The 14,792-nt window shown below is 49.8% G+C and overlaps 5 protein-coding genes across 5 annotated transcripts; 2 read left to right on the forward strand and 3 right to left on the reverse strand.

Annotated features, from left to right (window-relative positions):
• Nucleotides 1-2,265: 2,265 nt before the first annotated feature.
• Nucleotides 2,266-3,457, reverse strand: M438DRAFT_343918 (palmitoyl-protein thioesterase 1 precursor). Its single transcript, XM_029905095.1, has one exon. It carries the CDS (start codon nucleotides 3,342-3,344, stop codon nucleotides 2,319-2,321), a length of 1,026 nt encoding a protein of 341 aa, XP_029762654.1. The 5' UTR covers nucleotides 3,345-3,457; the 3' UTR covers nucleotides 2,266-2,318.
• Nucleotides 3,458-3,857: 400 nt separating this feature from the next.
• M438DRAFT_373037 (uncharacterized protein) lies at nucleotides 3,858-5,578 on the reverse strand (the record flags this gene model as incomplete). The annotated part of the gene is made up of 2 exons (XM_029908392.1): nucleotides 3,858-5,461; nucleotides 5,515-5,578. The coding sequence occupies 2 exons, from the start codon at nucleotides 5,576-5,578 to the stop codon at nucleotides 3,858-3,860; spliced, it is 1,668 nt and encodes a 555-aa protein (XP_029762655.1).
• A 1,090-nt stretch (nucleotides 5,579-6,668) lies between these two features.
• On the reverse strand, nucleotides 6,669-7,145 carry M438DRAFT_269349 (uncharacterized protein; the record flags this gene model as incomplete). Its single annotated transcript, XM_029900320.1, has 1 exon — nucleotides 6,669-7,145. The coding sequence occupies one exon, from the start codon at nucleotides 7,143-7,145 to the stop codon at nucleotides 6,669-6,671; it is 477 nt and encodes a 158-aa protein (XP_029762656.1).
• Nucleotides 7,146-8,895: 1,750 nt separating this feature from the next.
• M438DRAFT_395694 (uncharacterized protein) lies at nucleotides 8,896-11,481 on the forward strand. The gene has a single exon (XM_029909230.1). It carries the CDS (start codon nucleotides 8,945-8,947, stop codon nucleotides 11,219-11,221), a length of 2,277 nt encoding a protein of 758 aa, XP_029762657.1. The 5' UTR covers nucleotides 8,896-8,944; the 3' UTR covers nucleotides 11,222-11,481.
• Nucleotides 11,482-11,654: 173 nt separating this feature from the next.
• Nucleotides 11,655-14,642, forward strand: M438DRAFT_314995 (uncharacterized protein). Its single transcript, XM_029902639.1, has 9 exons — nucleotides 11,655-11,886; nucleotides 11,945-11,990; nucleotides 12,047-12,164; nucleotides 12,218-12,407; nucleotides 12,465-13,020; nucleotides 13,075-13,113; nucleotides 13,168-13,233; nucleotides 13,288-13,538; nucleotides 13,610-14,642. Exons 1-9 carry the CDS (start codon nucleotides 11,789-11,791, stop codon nucleotides 14,271-14,273), a joined length of 2,028 nt encoding a protein of 675 aa, XP_029762658.1. The 5' UTR covers nucleotides 11,655-11,788; the 3' UTR covers nucleotides 14,274-14,642.
• The last annotated feature ends 150 nt before the right edge of the window (nucleotides 14,643-14,792 follow it).

Consider the following 14,792-nt stretch of genomic DNA (forward strand, 5'->3'; position numbering starts at 1 on the left):
ACTGGATGCGGTGACCTGGCTGGTCTGCTCTTGCGCTCTGGCCATCTTGATCGCCAGTTTCCTGCCAGGGACGACAATCTCGACAATCTCGGTGCCTTCGTCGTGAGCCTCGCGGCCGAATACACTGTTGCGGTACTTCAATCCTGCACTTCCCATCATCTCAACTTAGCATGCAACACGCTTGACTTGCTCGCGCTTCTTGCGCCTTGACAGATGGACTGCCATGGCAATTCTGGTTGTGATGGTCATAGTTGTCTTGCTGGGAGCCATGATGGTAATGGCAGCATGGGTTCCAACTTCCAAGGCCATGGTTATGTATATACTACAAACACCTCGTACCGGGCTCCGTATATAGTCCAGCCTATGCTCGCTGGAAGGGAAGTGTTCAAGATCGAAAAGGAAAGAGATGAAGTCCGAAGCTTCAGAAGACCCCTCCAACGGGGAAACCTCGGCTGGCCTTCTCTATTGTACATCCACTGCAGCAAAAGCTACCAAACCGAGGACCATATCTGGACAACGAATCTCTTTGTCCTCAGAGATCCGATTCGATAAATGGGTGACGAGCATTTGAGCCGTTCCGATTGTATCGCACTGCCCGATGATTTTCCGGAGTAGTATTGCTGAAGAGAGGGACGGAATCATCAACGCTTGAGCCCTGGGCACTCGTCGGCTCATTATATACTATCGGGACCAATGAGCAAACTTCAAAAGTCCTTTGACCAGGGAAGTCGGTGTAAGTTAATGGGATTCTGAGCTTTCCGCCTTTGTTCCCGGGTTCTGAGATGTTTTGTAGCATATGACATCCCAAACAGAAATCGCTTCCCACACATACTCTGCCAAAAAGCAACATCATCTTTACACATAACTGGATATCCATTGTGAGCACCACTTCTGCCTCCTCTCTTTGGACAAACACACCGATCTCAAATTCATCCTGCATCTTGACAGACTATCGCTTTCGAATTCTGGAGACAGAAGTAAGGTCTGTTGTAGTATAACATCTCTCGGTGCCTTCTTCAAAGACCCTAAACCAGGGACAGGCCGGCAATCACAATCACCTCCTTCCTTCGCTCTCACATCCCAAATCGGCAACTGCTCGAACAATGTTGCATTACTTCAAATATCCTAAACCATCCCTCACTTTCCATCACGAAGCAAAGAGATCTCCCTATCGGCGACGACGACCTCGTTCGCGATAGTCGCGGCTTTGAAAGCGAGAAAGAACAAGTACGACAAAGCAAGACTTTACGCGCGGGTCCTTCAGAAGCATTCCGGGATTTTTAATTAGAGCTTTTCGAGAAGAAAGAGATGGAGAGGGAAAGAAGAAGCAGATATAGTGGAAGCTGATGGAATTTTTGGAATGTCAAGGTAAGAAGCGGTTGATTATAATATCATGGAACGAGCCTGCAGGAAATGCACAGTCGTGACCATGTTACTGGCTTTGTCCATTGTATCCAATTCCACGCCTCAACATTTCTGCCGGTAAGTCTTTTTGCTTCCACTTCTTCCACTCTCCAACCTCTCTTCCACCCTCTCACACTCCTTTATCCCCTTCCCTACTACTAAACTCCTTTATTCCCTTACCTCTCTTCCTCCTTTATCCCCGACTACTACACTCCTTTATCTAATAATCACTCCCCAGTCACCAAAAATGTGCCTCTACGATCCCCTCAAACACCTCTTCAAACACCTCTTCAACCGCATCTGCGACCACATCTTTAGTCTAGGAACCTCGCCTACAAACTCGGCTTCTTCATATGAACTTGATGATGTTGCGGTAGCTGTGAGTCCTACACCTCCTGACATTTCCCCTCCTATTCCTTAGACCCACTCCTGCCCCCTCCTGCCCCCTCCTACTACTCCTGCGTCGAAGGTCGTGTGGTGTACTCTTTCCTCATCCTGCCTTCCCTCCCTATTTTCTTACGTTGGACGGGAGGATCTTCTTCTACCCCTTCCTTGGTCAAGGGTTTAGTGGTGGGTTAGTGGTGCAGAGATACTGATTTTGAGGAAAAGCAACAGCAGCAGAGACGTCCTCCTTTCTCTAGTGATGTTTGGGTTAGAGTGTATGCGCCCGAGACCACTAGTATTGGACGATGAGATCCCGACACGGCAGATGTAGTCATGTCGCTTTTGGGTCACTGTTGCAGAAGGTTTCAGTACTTGATGCTGATTATCAATGCTCATGCTGATGACCAAAGGCATATCCGAAAGCATGCAAAGATACCAGACCGAGCATGGATGAGAGGAACGGTTGAAAAAGATGGACGTGATGCAAGGATAGATTAAATGACACTAGAGTCTTTCTTCCGGCGGGTCATCTACAGCTCTTCAAAAACCATCTGCGCCCCCTCCCTAACCTTCTCCATAACCTGGTCCACCTCCTCCTTGACCTCCTCTACTAAACTCTTTCTCTCCGGTCCGAAGAAATCCAAGAAAGCCTCCGTCAACACCTTCTCGCTCAAATCCATGTGTCCACCGCTAGCATTCCTGAACACCAGCGCACCCTTCTGATCCAACCGCTTCAACCCAATCCAATCCTGCTGATAGATTTCCCTGTCCCTCAAAGCAGTGACCTCCAAACTCGTCGTGTTGACTTCAGAAAACCATCCGGATTCCTTGGGGATAACAGTCTTGTCGTCCTCAAAAACGTACATTGCGAAATTATCGAGCCTGGCCAAACGGTGTTTGTATTCCTTTGTCTTGTTGGCGCGTTCATTATTGATATCGGCGATGAAATTGCTTTTTTCCAAGTATTCGGTGGTGGGGTTTCCGGTGGTTGCGTTGACCTCTTTGTAATATTGAGCAGGGATGATATTGCCCTGTACCCAATCCCCGAATGCATTTCCTTTGATCGCCGCCATGGCTCCTTTGCAAACCAAATCCCAAGTGCCGCAGTTTTGGAACTTGGCAATGCCGTTGTGTTGGGAGCCGAAAGTTACTAGACTTCTAACCTCTATGCCTGGACATCTCTCCACCAAACCGCGGAGGAATTGACCTCCTTGTGAAAACCCTAGGGCGTCGATGCGTGTGTTGTTGGCGGAGAAAGAGGTATTGGAGGATAAAGTGGTGCACACGTCGTTTATTTGCGTGGTGAGGTTGCCGAAGAAGGTGGCGCGAGAGTCGGCGCTGCCGTCTGGGGCGACGCGGATGGGGTAGACGAGGGTGCCCGGGTGTAATTCGTTGGCTAGGGCGGCGACATCTGCTATTCCGTCGGCATCATAGCGGTCACCGAGGCCATGCCAGATGATCAAGGGGAGAGGTTTTGCGTTTGCGTTTGCGTCTGGGTGGGCGGTGGGGAGGGCAGCTGCGAGGGGAAGTAGTGGGAGGGTTGCTGAAAGACGCATTGGTGCGGGTGTGGTGCGTTATGCGATAATGGCTGTGATTGTGATGGTCTTGCGGTCTTGGGCTATGAGGACATTGATCTTGGTTTTCGAAAGAAGAGAGGGCAAAGTGGTTTGGCAACGACGACGCGGTTGCCAGGAAGCGCGTCATTGATTGAAGCCTCCAGTCGCGGAAGCAATTCCGTTGGAAATTCTTGTTGAAGACCCTCACCCTGTCCTTTCACATGCAAACACATTCAGGGGCAATGTCAACGGGTTGAATCTCCGAAGACCTTTTCTTTCTGGTACTCTACTTAGCTCTATTTTAGATTGGTCCAATAACCCAATCTCATCTCACCGACTGACCTAGACACACTCGATTCATGGGTCGCAAAGATCATCGATGAAAGACAAATTCTAGCTTTCTTCTTTCGAAACTATCATTCTATTACTTCTATTACTTTTAGTGTGTATTTACTAAACATTATTGTACTGATTGAGTACGAGTACGATGTGTCAAAATCAAGCTTCTCATTCTTAGAACTTGACCCATCCATTCTCTTTGCTGACAAGAGATTTCAATACACCCTGTGCATCTTTGTACCAAATGATGCCAACTTTGGCATGGCCCCAGAAGCCGTCGACGCCGAATAGTGCGGTGGTGATCTGGAAACCCCAGTTTGTGGATTGCTCATAGTCGACGCGGTCGAACACGCTAGCGGTTTTGATTTGTTGTGCTCCCCAAACCATACCGATGATGTTGACGGTTGCGCCATGGGTAGCTGCGATGGAAGGTGTTTTTGCAGAAGCGGCGATGGTGGAGGGTGTGATTGTGTAGGTGCCGGTCTGCTCGGCTTGGGAGAAGATGTAGGTGGCGCCGTTGTAGGAATACAAGACCGAGATTGTCTTTACAGTGCCCCACCAAGGGTCAGACACTGACAATGCAGAGGCAAGAGTATACGTGTTGACGACCAGATTGCCACTCTGTACAAAAGCAGTTCTGGCAGCGGTGGTGACGTCTTTGTCGGCGAAAAAGGCGCTGAGAATTTGAATGCCGGCAGAAGCTGTTGCAGCAGCCGATGAAGTCGATGTACCGACGCTAGATTTCGTAGTGGTCGATGAAGGGGAGGCAGATTTGGTGGAAGAGGAAGAGTTCTGTGTAGTCGATGTAGCGGCAGAACCCTTGCTGCTGGTAGAAATGGTTGTCAACGAACTAGTCGTCGCACTCGTAATCCTTGAGGAACCGTAAGTCGATGTCGAACCAGCGAGTGAGGTTACGGAAGAGGAGGTGGAAGACGGCGCAGCCGTCGAAGATGATGATGAGGAAGATGACAGCACAGCTGTCGAAGAGGGAGAACTCACCTCGGGGTAACTGTTGTACATGTTGCCAGTGTCGCTCATGTCGGTACCGGCAGAGTTCATGAGCATTCCGGTGGTGTCCATGAAGTAGGCGTAGCGTTGGACATAGTCGGTCTCGTCCATCCAGGTCATGACTTCTTCCAAGAAGGATTGGAGCTCAGCAGTCGTGTAAGTGCCGTCGCTGTTGTCAAGACCAAACTCGGTGATCCAGACGGGACGACCTCCAGACATGGCATGAGCAGCTTGGACCTGCTGCTTGAAGTAGTTGGCACCAGCCCATTTGTTCGAGTACCAGTGAATGTTGATGAAATCGATGTGGCAGCCAGTACAGTTGCCCATGAAGTTCGAAAGCCAAGTCAGACCGAGGGGCGAACCTCCGTTGGTCACAGCAGGGGAGCCGAGAAGTGCCTTGCCAGCAAAAGGCTCCATGTATTGCTTCCAAGCCTTGACAGCATAGTCCATTTCCATGCAAGAGGCTCCAGCGCCAGCGACGCAAAGGTCAGGCTCATTGAAGCCCAGAAGATGCTTGCTACCAGCGTTGATGGCAGCCTGTGCATTGGTTGGCCAATCTCTGAGAAGGTCGGAAGCGTTGCTCCACAGCATAGGAACATATTCAAGCGCAGGGTTGAATCCACTACCAGGAGTTTGGTACCAGTTGTATGCCCAAGAGACTTGCGAGTTCTGACCGGACAGGGAGAAAGGCATGGTGTAAGCAGGGTTGTTGTATGACAGACCACGCTTGCCAGTGTTCTTGACAGGAGTAGCAGTAGCACGTTCGATGACTTGATGAATGTTAGCATTGGACAAGACTCGATTGAGAAGAGGATCAACATACCACGACCGGCTGCATCTTGGAGCAGGAGGGCAGAAGCCACAATAGCAGTGGCGGAGAATTTCATGATTAAGGATTAAGGCGAGGTACAGATATTAAGGATGATTCGAAACTTGGCGACGACAGCAACGCACCAGGCGAGGCTCTTAGGATAGACTGTTAGTTAGTGGACGACCTGAGAAAAGAGAATTACTAGACAGGAGGCTTCATGGTTATATAACAACCACAACAGATAAAGCATAAAGAGATAACACAAGACATGTTGAGTGTCCAGGACATTCTCGCCGGTAGACGTTTTGATCTCGCTGGATCAAATCAAGCCCAGGCACGTTGTTCGCCTCATACAAGATTGAAGATCCAGGGTCGGATTGTTGTCGAGATGGAAAAGGACCAGTCAGAAAGTGCAGTTTGCGGTGACCGTTGTGAACGTTATGCCTATCAGTTGGGTATCGAAACGGCCATATCAAAAGTCCACGCAGGCAAATTGAAAACGTTTGATTCTTGGCAAGAAGCGAACGCCGGTAGTTGATGGGTGTTTGCAGTTCGGCAGCGAAACACGTGTAGGGCTTGCATGTTGTTGTTGCTGGAGCCCTATATCGACGTCTGGAGTGGGAGAGTCTACCTATACAAGACGTTGTTACCCACCCCAGTGTCTCATTTGGACTGACATATTGCGGAGCAGTCGTTTTGGTTCTTGAACCTATGCGGAACCAGACAAGGGCAGACACAGCAAGAGATAGCGAAATGCTGTTCTTGCCCTAGGCGACAGGGGCAATTCAGCTGTGATTGTCTGATCAACGACACAAACCCCAAAACTGGTCAGAAAATACGGATTCACGACAACAAGCAGTTTGAAAAGAAGAGAATGAAGAGATGAATATGGAAGCAATAGTCGGCGGTGTTGTACCTAGGCCGATAACTCCTGATAACGCCTTTTTCCTTGCTGGAGATGCGATGCGAATCGTGACGCGTCAGAAAATGGAAATCATGGGTGTTGCTGAGGTTGACGAGCAGGCTCAGAAACGATAGGAGGGCTAGTCAGAGGAGAGATGACGGCGGGACTGTGAGGCGTGGGTGGCTGATGGTGAGTAGGAGAAGCTTCGGGATTTGCCAATTGACGTTCTGCAGAAGTGCATCAGTATTTGCCAGGTATATGTTTAGATGAACTTACCAAGTTCACGGATGCGGGCCTTGAGCATCTGGTTCTCTCGGGTCAACATCTGCGTCTCTGCTTGGTAGAAAGCACTCTCATCACGGTTGGCACCGAGCAGCCAATCCTCGCGTTGGTTGTCGTACGGTGAGGCTACAGGACGGAGGGCAGGAGATCTGCTACTGCTTCGGGGACCACTGGTGACGGATATGGCTTGGGATGAGTGTCGCGATAATGTGACGGGGCGCTGGGGCAGTGCTGGCTGCTGTCTGCTCGAGCTTGACAGAGTACGAGGCCTGTTCTCGGAGTCCGTGACAGCGGGCGAAGAGGCAGTAGCGGGCTGATCACCATGCAGTTCATCGATCTGGTCTTGTTGGACTCTTATCATGTGCAGCAGTCTATTGACTTGGGCCTCTTGTTCGTTCTCCAGCTCTTGATGCATCTGACCCAGGCTGGGGGCACGGTGGTGGTGGGAATCTTGCATCTCTCCGGGAGCGGGCATTTGGGCATCATTGAGATGCAAGTTTGTCATTAGACTGGATCTTCTGCGCTGGGTGGCGCTTGTGCGAGGGGAGGTTGAGTTGCGCATGCCGGCATTGATGGCTGCAGCGGCTTGCAGCGACGAGAGCGACGGCGAGTGCGGCGACGGATGGTTCTCGCTGCCTGTCATGGTGTCTGGCGTGCGTCCTAGGGTTGGTGATGGAGGCAGAGAGTTGAGATCTGGAGCCATGATATATTAAAGCGTCAATTGTGCTTCCATCACTCGTTGACCGCTGCCTGCCAAACGTGCCCCGCCGTGACGAGTCACGACATGTTCTGGAGAAGTCACTCCACCTATAGCGACCAGCAGCACCCTGTGACCATCACATCTCATGTCGGCCGTTGGCCTCATTCTCTAGCCACGTCAATAATACACTTCACTATCTATGCACTGCTCGACTCAAGACATCAAAGTCGGCTCACTTGAGTTGTCCGCCAGTCAGGCCTCCGAGGGCTTCCTTCAGGCTGGCCAAATCTTCGGACTTTTGCGGAGCTGCCTGTCCTGGAATCACCGCTCGAGTCCGAAGACACTTCGCGAGCACAACTAGACCCTCGACAACCCGAAGACCCTGTGTACTCGAGTAGACAATGCTTCAGCCGACAGAGACATGGCCTGTGTCCAGAATCACTTCTGTGCTTTTTGCCCCCCCTTTGTGAGCTCGTGCATGCAGAAGCTGCTGCGTTTGTCAATATGCGACCCTGCCCTCGACTGCCCGCAATCGCGCCGTTTAACCCTCACAATCCACTCACTTTTGGAAGCCTCCATCCTTCGCCTTGCGACCTCGTAACTTTCTAGACTAGCCATCTGCTTGCTCGTCTACAAACGACTACTTTTTGCTATAAGGTTGAAGCCAGACATATGTAGCTGGCCGACAACTACAAATCCTTCGCTTAACCTCCACTGACCGCATGCACACGGCCACTTTCGCAACGCACTGCTTTGACCTCTACTCGAGCAACCCACTTTCCGTTCCTCCCCCCTCATGCCATCTCTGGTACGCTCCCGATAACCTACATTCTCGACTCTCTTTACAGTCAATGCTTGCATCGTAGACGGGAGATCTGACGCGGCTTCCGCTCCATGTTATTGACCCGCTTTGCTCTTTGGCGTCTGGGCGTTCGCTCCGGCTATGCAAATTACCTTCGTTTCAGCATGCCCGATTCCCCCTCGTCCACGCTCGTCCCCCTTCTTCAGCCGTGTTTCATCTGCAATCTATTGTACCGGTGTCGATGGAATCATCAAGACTGCAACAAAGCCCTTGCCCGTCACAGCGCTGCCTGCAGATGCCTCTGGAATCCGTCCCCGTAAGTCCTCTTTCGTGCTGTAATGCCTATCCGATGACCATTCTTTCGGTGCTATTGTGACGCTTCTCGACTCGACCTTTTATTGCTTGCTTGCACGCCACCTACAGCACGACCTCTCAATAATGAGCCCAACTAAATCCGCTTGCGTGCGCGGTCCGCATGGTCCGCCTCCACTGTCTCGTTTGCTTCAGATAGAACTTTGGGCCGACTAAGCCCTCGAACTCCCAATACAACATGGCTAATCTAATTCTGTTGTTCCTTCATTTTCTTTCTTTCTATTCCACGCTCGCTCCTGTCATATCCAAATGCCGCTTCCACGGCTCTTTTGCTTCTTTTCTTAGCCATTCGCTCATCTTCTTTTTTCCTTCGATCCTTCTTTCCGAGTCGTCCTCCCTCGAACCTTAACGACTCGACTTTTTGGATGCATTGAAGCTCCTCATGGCGGCCGATCAGAATGACGCTTTTGATGCTATCAACAAGAGCAAATTCAAGGATCTGCCTCCGATTCAAACTTCTTTCAAGGATAAACCTTTACCGGCCATAAAAGAGCCTCCAAAGGATAATGGCAGAGATACACCAAACTCAAACAGAACCGGACGTGGGTATCGAAGATTGAATCCCAAGTCTAGTCTATTTAATCTCTTCAGTCGACCAAAGGTGGAGAAGCAAAGAGGATTCAATGAGTCTGGTTATGCTGCCACCCCAATCATCGAGCCTGGAAGAGATACACCCAGCCCGGACCTGATTGTGCGCGAACCTGCACCTCCCTCTATTAATGGACCGCAATCGGTATACCGACGACCCAGTACCTCACTTTCAGTACGTGAAGATCCTCGCAAACTGGCACGAAGCCGAACACCAACGTCAGACGATGTCAGAGAAGAAGACGAAACGCCTGCATTGCCTACACTATTCGACATTTACTCGGACTCGAGCAAAGTGACCATCGCACAAGCCATCGACGAATCTGGCGCATCTCGTTTGACACGACCTCGGAAATCGAACGCCTCCCACATCATCCCAGCACATATTCATGAAGAGAGAAGAGGCAGTGTCGATAGTATCAAGGGGGAACACAAAGCACAAAGCAGGAGCGGACGAAACTCGCTCAGCCAGGGACCTTTCCAACGCAAGATCTTTGCCCTTTCCAACGATGGTCTCATCCTCCAATACCCTGAGAAAGGTGGTGGTGAGAGACTGCCTGAGCGAGCTCTGCAACTGGGACCCGAGTCTGTTGCTTTTGCTTGTGACTTGGTGCCTGGAAGACCATATGTGTTACAGGTCGACCAAAAGCCAAATGCTGTCTCCGAACATCACATGCTTCATTCGCAAACATCACTTCTCACCAAGATTGGACTCAAGGACAACCTCCCTCGTGTCGGCGAACATAGCATACTCATCATCCTTGACACTGCTGAAGAGCTTACTTCTTGGATGAATGCTGTGAGAAAGCAAATTCTCGTCTTGGGTGCCGTCGTTGGCGAAGGTGTCAAGCCAGACGCAATCGAGAAGCAGAGCACTACTGCGCCTAAACTGCGAATAAAGCAACGGGTTTCGATAAGTCAACAAGACCAGCCATCATTCACCAACTTTTCATTCCCGAAGACCAGCCCGGAGTTGGGCAGCACCGGAAGATTGAGACGCGACTCTAGTGCTGCAGTTGCACCTACCAGTCAGCCAGAAGTGACTGAGATCATCTCGCACCCGCGAAGAAACTCCAATGCGACGATCCCTCGCAAGCCGTTACCAGAGCGCGATGGTATCGAAAGGCTCAAGAAGATGGCTTCTTTCGATACGATGGGATCTCACGACTCACCCTTGTCTGTCACTACCCACGACTCAGCTGTCAGTTTCGGCATGAGCGCAGGAAAGCGCATGCTCCGTGAGAAGAACGCATCTCAAAAGTCGTCGATAGGATCTTTGCATGACGAATTTGGTACTGATAGTCCTATTCTTCCTCGATCAGCAACCACTGGTCAACTTGAACGTCCAAAGCCGAACCCCGTTGTCGACAGACCTCGTCCAGACTCTTTTGTTGCCGACTTGCCTCTGCTCTGGCCAGCACGTAAGCCCTCCGAAGCAGTGTTGGCATCCATCAATCAACAAATATCATCACCACCGATGAAGCGTCTGCCTCTGAAGGTGAATCCTTCATCCAACAGCATGTCTCTACCTCGACAGAGGCCTTCACATTCACCTCAAAAACCGACTCCACCACCTACGAGAGCACTACCGGCAATTCCAACAATGCCTTCTAGACAGGTTGAGAACTTCTCTCGCAAGCCTCAGCGTACCCCTTCGATTAAACTCTCGCTCTTCCCCAACGCTGATATTGTGGCCGCTCCAACTTCTGCTCCTTCTCCTGCAAAGCCTCTTCCTCCTTCTCCCGCTGAGGATATGGTCCGGTCCCAAGATCGTCCGCTTCGTCGACCGGCTAGTATCCAGATTCGCAGCAACCACGCTCCATTTCTCTCTTCTGTTCGCCCCAAGACCTCTTCAAGCCGTCCTCAACTATACAAAGCCGAATCTGTACCCTGCCTTCGCGGTGCGAGCACCCTTCCCAGAGCTCCCATGGTCAAAAAACCTACCTCATCGCCTCTACCTCCCCTTGACTTGGGCATGCCTATTGTCGGTCTAGCACCACCCGCACCTCCACCATCACTTCCTCTGCCCAAGTTGCCGCCCGGTGCGCAGCCAAAGGCTTTGGCAGTCTGATATCACGCTTCTACTAGTCCTCTTTTCCATAACCCTTTCTCAAGCTTGCACTATCACGATACAATGGGTTTGGGTAATGTCTTTGTGTTCACAAATCTCTTTTTCTTGGCGCGACCAAATGCTGGCATTTTTTCTTTTCTTGGAGAATTTGTTTTTAACGAAAGGACATTATGATATGGGGGTCACAAAAATCGCGTTCTTTGTTTCTCTTCTCTTGCTTCTCAATATTGTAGAAACTTCTTCTAGATAGCGCCTTCCTCTATGACTACAATTCTGTTGCTACATACGAGGGCAGGAAATGGTATTTTTTTTGCTTTCTCGAATCAGGCCACCACGTGATACGAGTCATCCTCGATCGCGAAGCTCGAACCCTCGAAACCTAGACTCCGAAACGGCCGAGAAACCCTCAGGCTTCGTCCCGACTCATCCTTGGAAATCATCCAATGAGTTGAATTTGATTGCCACTACTACTCGTGCTCCTTTACGTGATTTTACTATCGAAACCTCGATTCGTAAATTTCCATCAACGATTATTCTACAGTGACGACCCCACATTCACGGTCAATCATGAGCACGGAGACGCAGACGCGACAGAAGACTTCAATCTCTGGCATTCGGAAGAAGCCGTTTGCTGTTCCTCCGGTCAAAGTTGCTTGCTTGTCATGGTGTGTATATGAGTGATCAACTTATGGTCAATTGATGGTGGCTAACAATGTTGTAAAGTCGTTCGTCGCGGATTCGATGTGATGGGAAAGAACCATGTTCTGGTGTAAGTACTTCATCTCGCTGTCTCCTGAGAAGAATCACAATCTGACATTCGGAAAGTGCAATCATCGAGGAAAAGAATGTGTATATGTCCAAAGTCGACGAGGCGGTGCTCGTGTGCCGAGGAGTAAGAGACAAGACAACGAAAAGGCGGATTATGTCAAGATCGCACAAGAATGTGAGTGGTGCAGAAATCAGCGATTCCTGTAGAACACAATTGACGGTATTTAGGTTTCGATGAATCAGTACCTACTATGGTCAAGCCTGGGGCTGGATTAACACAATTGGATCTGAGTCTAGACAATACGGACAACTTGTTTGACAGCATATTCACAGCAGCACCTTTACCTCAACCAATTGAGTTGGATGAAACTCCTCGAGCAGCTGGCTCAGTGCGGAGATATCATTGCGACGGTGACATGTAAGTCTCACATATATCTAAGCACATCTTCTACTAAGTACTCACATTATGATGCAGATTGGATGCTTACTACATCTGGCTACATCCGTTCTTTCCAATCCTCCCACCATCGGAAGCTACTCATCCAAAAGACAACCCACAACTCTGGTTTCCGGAATCTTCAGCATGTACCTTTGAGCCACGATCACCAGCTAGTCTGGCTATCTCAGCAATCTTGGCTCTAATACCACATCCGGAAGAGGGCGCACCATTCTCCGAAGAAAGCATAAAAGCCCGTCGAGAAGCCGCCCACCACTTTGCTAAACGCACAATTGAGAGCATAGAAAGTGACTCCGAGATGCCGGATTCTTCTATCTCACCAGCACAGGCTCTTGTGAATGGATACTCACATATCTCAAGACCGGCTTTCCACTCAAGAGTACCGGTGGGGTTGGAAAGTGTGATTGCGTTGAGCATACTAAGTGTTTATGAGTATGCGCAACGGGGTAATATCACAAAGATGAGGGATCGAGCAAGTCAGGCTTTGATGATGGCAATGAATTTGTCGTTGCATGATCGAGGAACTGAGCTTAATGGATTCGCAGAGGCGAGAAGGAGGATCTGGTGGATGACGGTAAGTCTGAAGCTGCAAGAATGAAATTTGGCAGTATGCTGATTTGAGGCGTAGTACATCTGTGTATGTCAGGCTTCGATTGTGAGCTCCGCGGTAAGTCCAGCTCCCACCTTGTTCAACGAGAGGACGTTACTGACATTCGCGAAGCCTCCAGCGATACCGTTGTTTGACTCTCGATTTACAACGAGCTTTCCACAAGCATCAGATCCAGAGGTAGGCTCAGAACCCCCTTCCTGTATGGAGAATCACGACTGACAGCTTACCAAGGCATGGCCCTTCTTCATCAAATCACAACAAACCATTCTCCTGGCAACACAATTCGTCTCTGCTGTAGGACGAGCAGTGGACGGCCGAGAAGACTGGACGGACGTTCCTACTCGAATGCAGGAGTTGCACAATACCATAGAACCGCTGATTGCACAGGCCAATACCTGGACAGACATCAAACCAGTGTCCACTGACCCAGAAGCCATGATCGCGTACTCGCTGAAGCAAATGTCCAAGATCAAGTTAAACAGGTATGTTTAGAACTCTCCATCGAGGTTGGAACCAAAAGCAGAAAAAAGCAATGCTGATATCGGGATTCCAGTGCAAGGATAAAACTCCACCGCTACAGCGCCTTCTTCGACATCCCCGTCTTCAGCGAAAAACACTGCGATCTCAAAAAATCCGAACCTTTTCTCCCTCCCTCCTCCTCCTCCACCACTTCCGATCCCCTCGACACAACCGCCCTGACAAACTCTCCATCACCACAATCCTGCAGTTGCAGTTCCTCCTCTTCTTTACCTTTGCAATTGCCCACCTTGACCTCTTCTTCAGTCTCGCCTCCAAATTCTACATCCTCGGCTTCCACAATGACGGAATATTTCCACCCTTTCCCCTTTAGCAGCCATGATTCTTCGCGGTTGTGTTTGAACTCCGCCCTCGCTATCGCCGCCGCATTCTCTGTATTACCTCTTCCCTCCGCCACGGGTCCGTTGCTTCCACGCACCATGCCCAGTTTCGCATGTTGTGCCATGCAATCCGCGTATGCTTTGTTGATGGTATATCATCGAACTTGGGTGCTGTGCCATCAACAAGAACAAGAAGACGGCAGGGAAAAAGCCGAACAGCTGTTGGATAGATGTGAGGCGGGGTTGAGGGCTATTCTAGAGGCGTTGGGGAATTATTCCGTCGCGTTCGAGGCGTTGGGGGGGATGAGAGATCAGATACAAGCGGCGGTGGATTGTTTGCGATTAGGTGATGAAGTTTGAGGAGGTGTAAAACGCGAGAATATTGGCGAATGGTGTTTGCTACAAATGATGAATTTATTCATTTTATTCTCTGCCCGTCAAACAGCGATTGATGTGTGTTTTTTCTTTTCTCTTTATTTGAAATTGTTTCTCTGTGTGCACATCTTCGATTGACGTGCTCGTGCTCTACTCTATCAATGGTCGTGCTATTATCCACCCATCAAGCGACCATCTTTATACCTTTTTGCCACATCCAATTACATCCCATCAACATCCCATCCCATAGTAAATCCAACTAACACACGCACCGTACACCTCACCAAACCTCCCCCTCCAACCCCACCTAACCGCCTTTACTTTCGCAAAAACACATCAACACGTACCGTACACACGACACTTTTGACATTAAACCCTTTCTTTACCTCTGAAAAAATTCTCGATGAGCAAAACAACCTTAAAAAACGCCAATGACAGGGTTTGGCACTTTGCAGAGAAATAAATTTCCAAGAAAAAAAAAAGGCTATTGTATGTAAAGTACGA

Source organism: Aureobasidium pullulans, assembly GCF_000721785.1.
Source record: "Aureobasidium pullulans EXF-150 unplaced genomic scaffold scaffold_5, whole genome shotgun sequence".
Taxonomy (NCBI): domain Eukaryota; kingdom Fungi; phylum Ascomycota; class Dothideomycetes; order Dothideales; family Saccotheciaceae; genus Aureobasidium; species Aureobasidium pullulans.

What these genes read in the sequence shown, in the direction of transcription:
- M438DRAFT_343918 (XM_029905095.1), bottom strand. Translation starts at nt 3,344, where the DNA reads ATGCGTCTTTCAGCAACCCTCCCACTACTTCCCCTCGCAGCTGCCCTC.
- M438DRAFT_395694 (XM_029909230.1), top strand. Translation starts at nt 8,945, where the DNA reads ATGGCGGCCGATCAGAATGACGCTTTTGATGCTATCAACAAGAGCAAA.
- M438DRAFT_314995 (XM_029902639.1), top strand. Translation starts at nt 11,789, where the DNA reads ATGAGCACGGAGACGCAGACGCGACAGAAGACTTCAATCTCTGGCATT. An exon ending in GGAAAGAACCATGTTCTGGT is followed by an intron (nt 11,991 to 12,046) that starts GTAAGTACTTCA and finishes ACATTCGGAAAG; the next exon opens with TGCAATCATCGAGGAAAAGA. An exon ending in GGAGGATCTGGTGGATGACG is followed by an intron (nt 13,021 to 13,074) that starts GTAAGTCTGAAG and finishes TTTGAGGCGTAG; the next exon opens with TACATCTGTGTATGTCAGGC.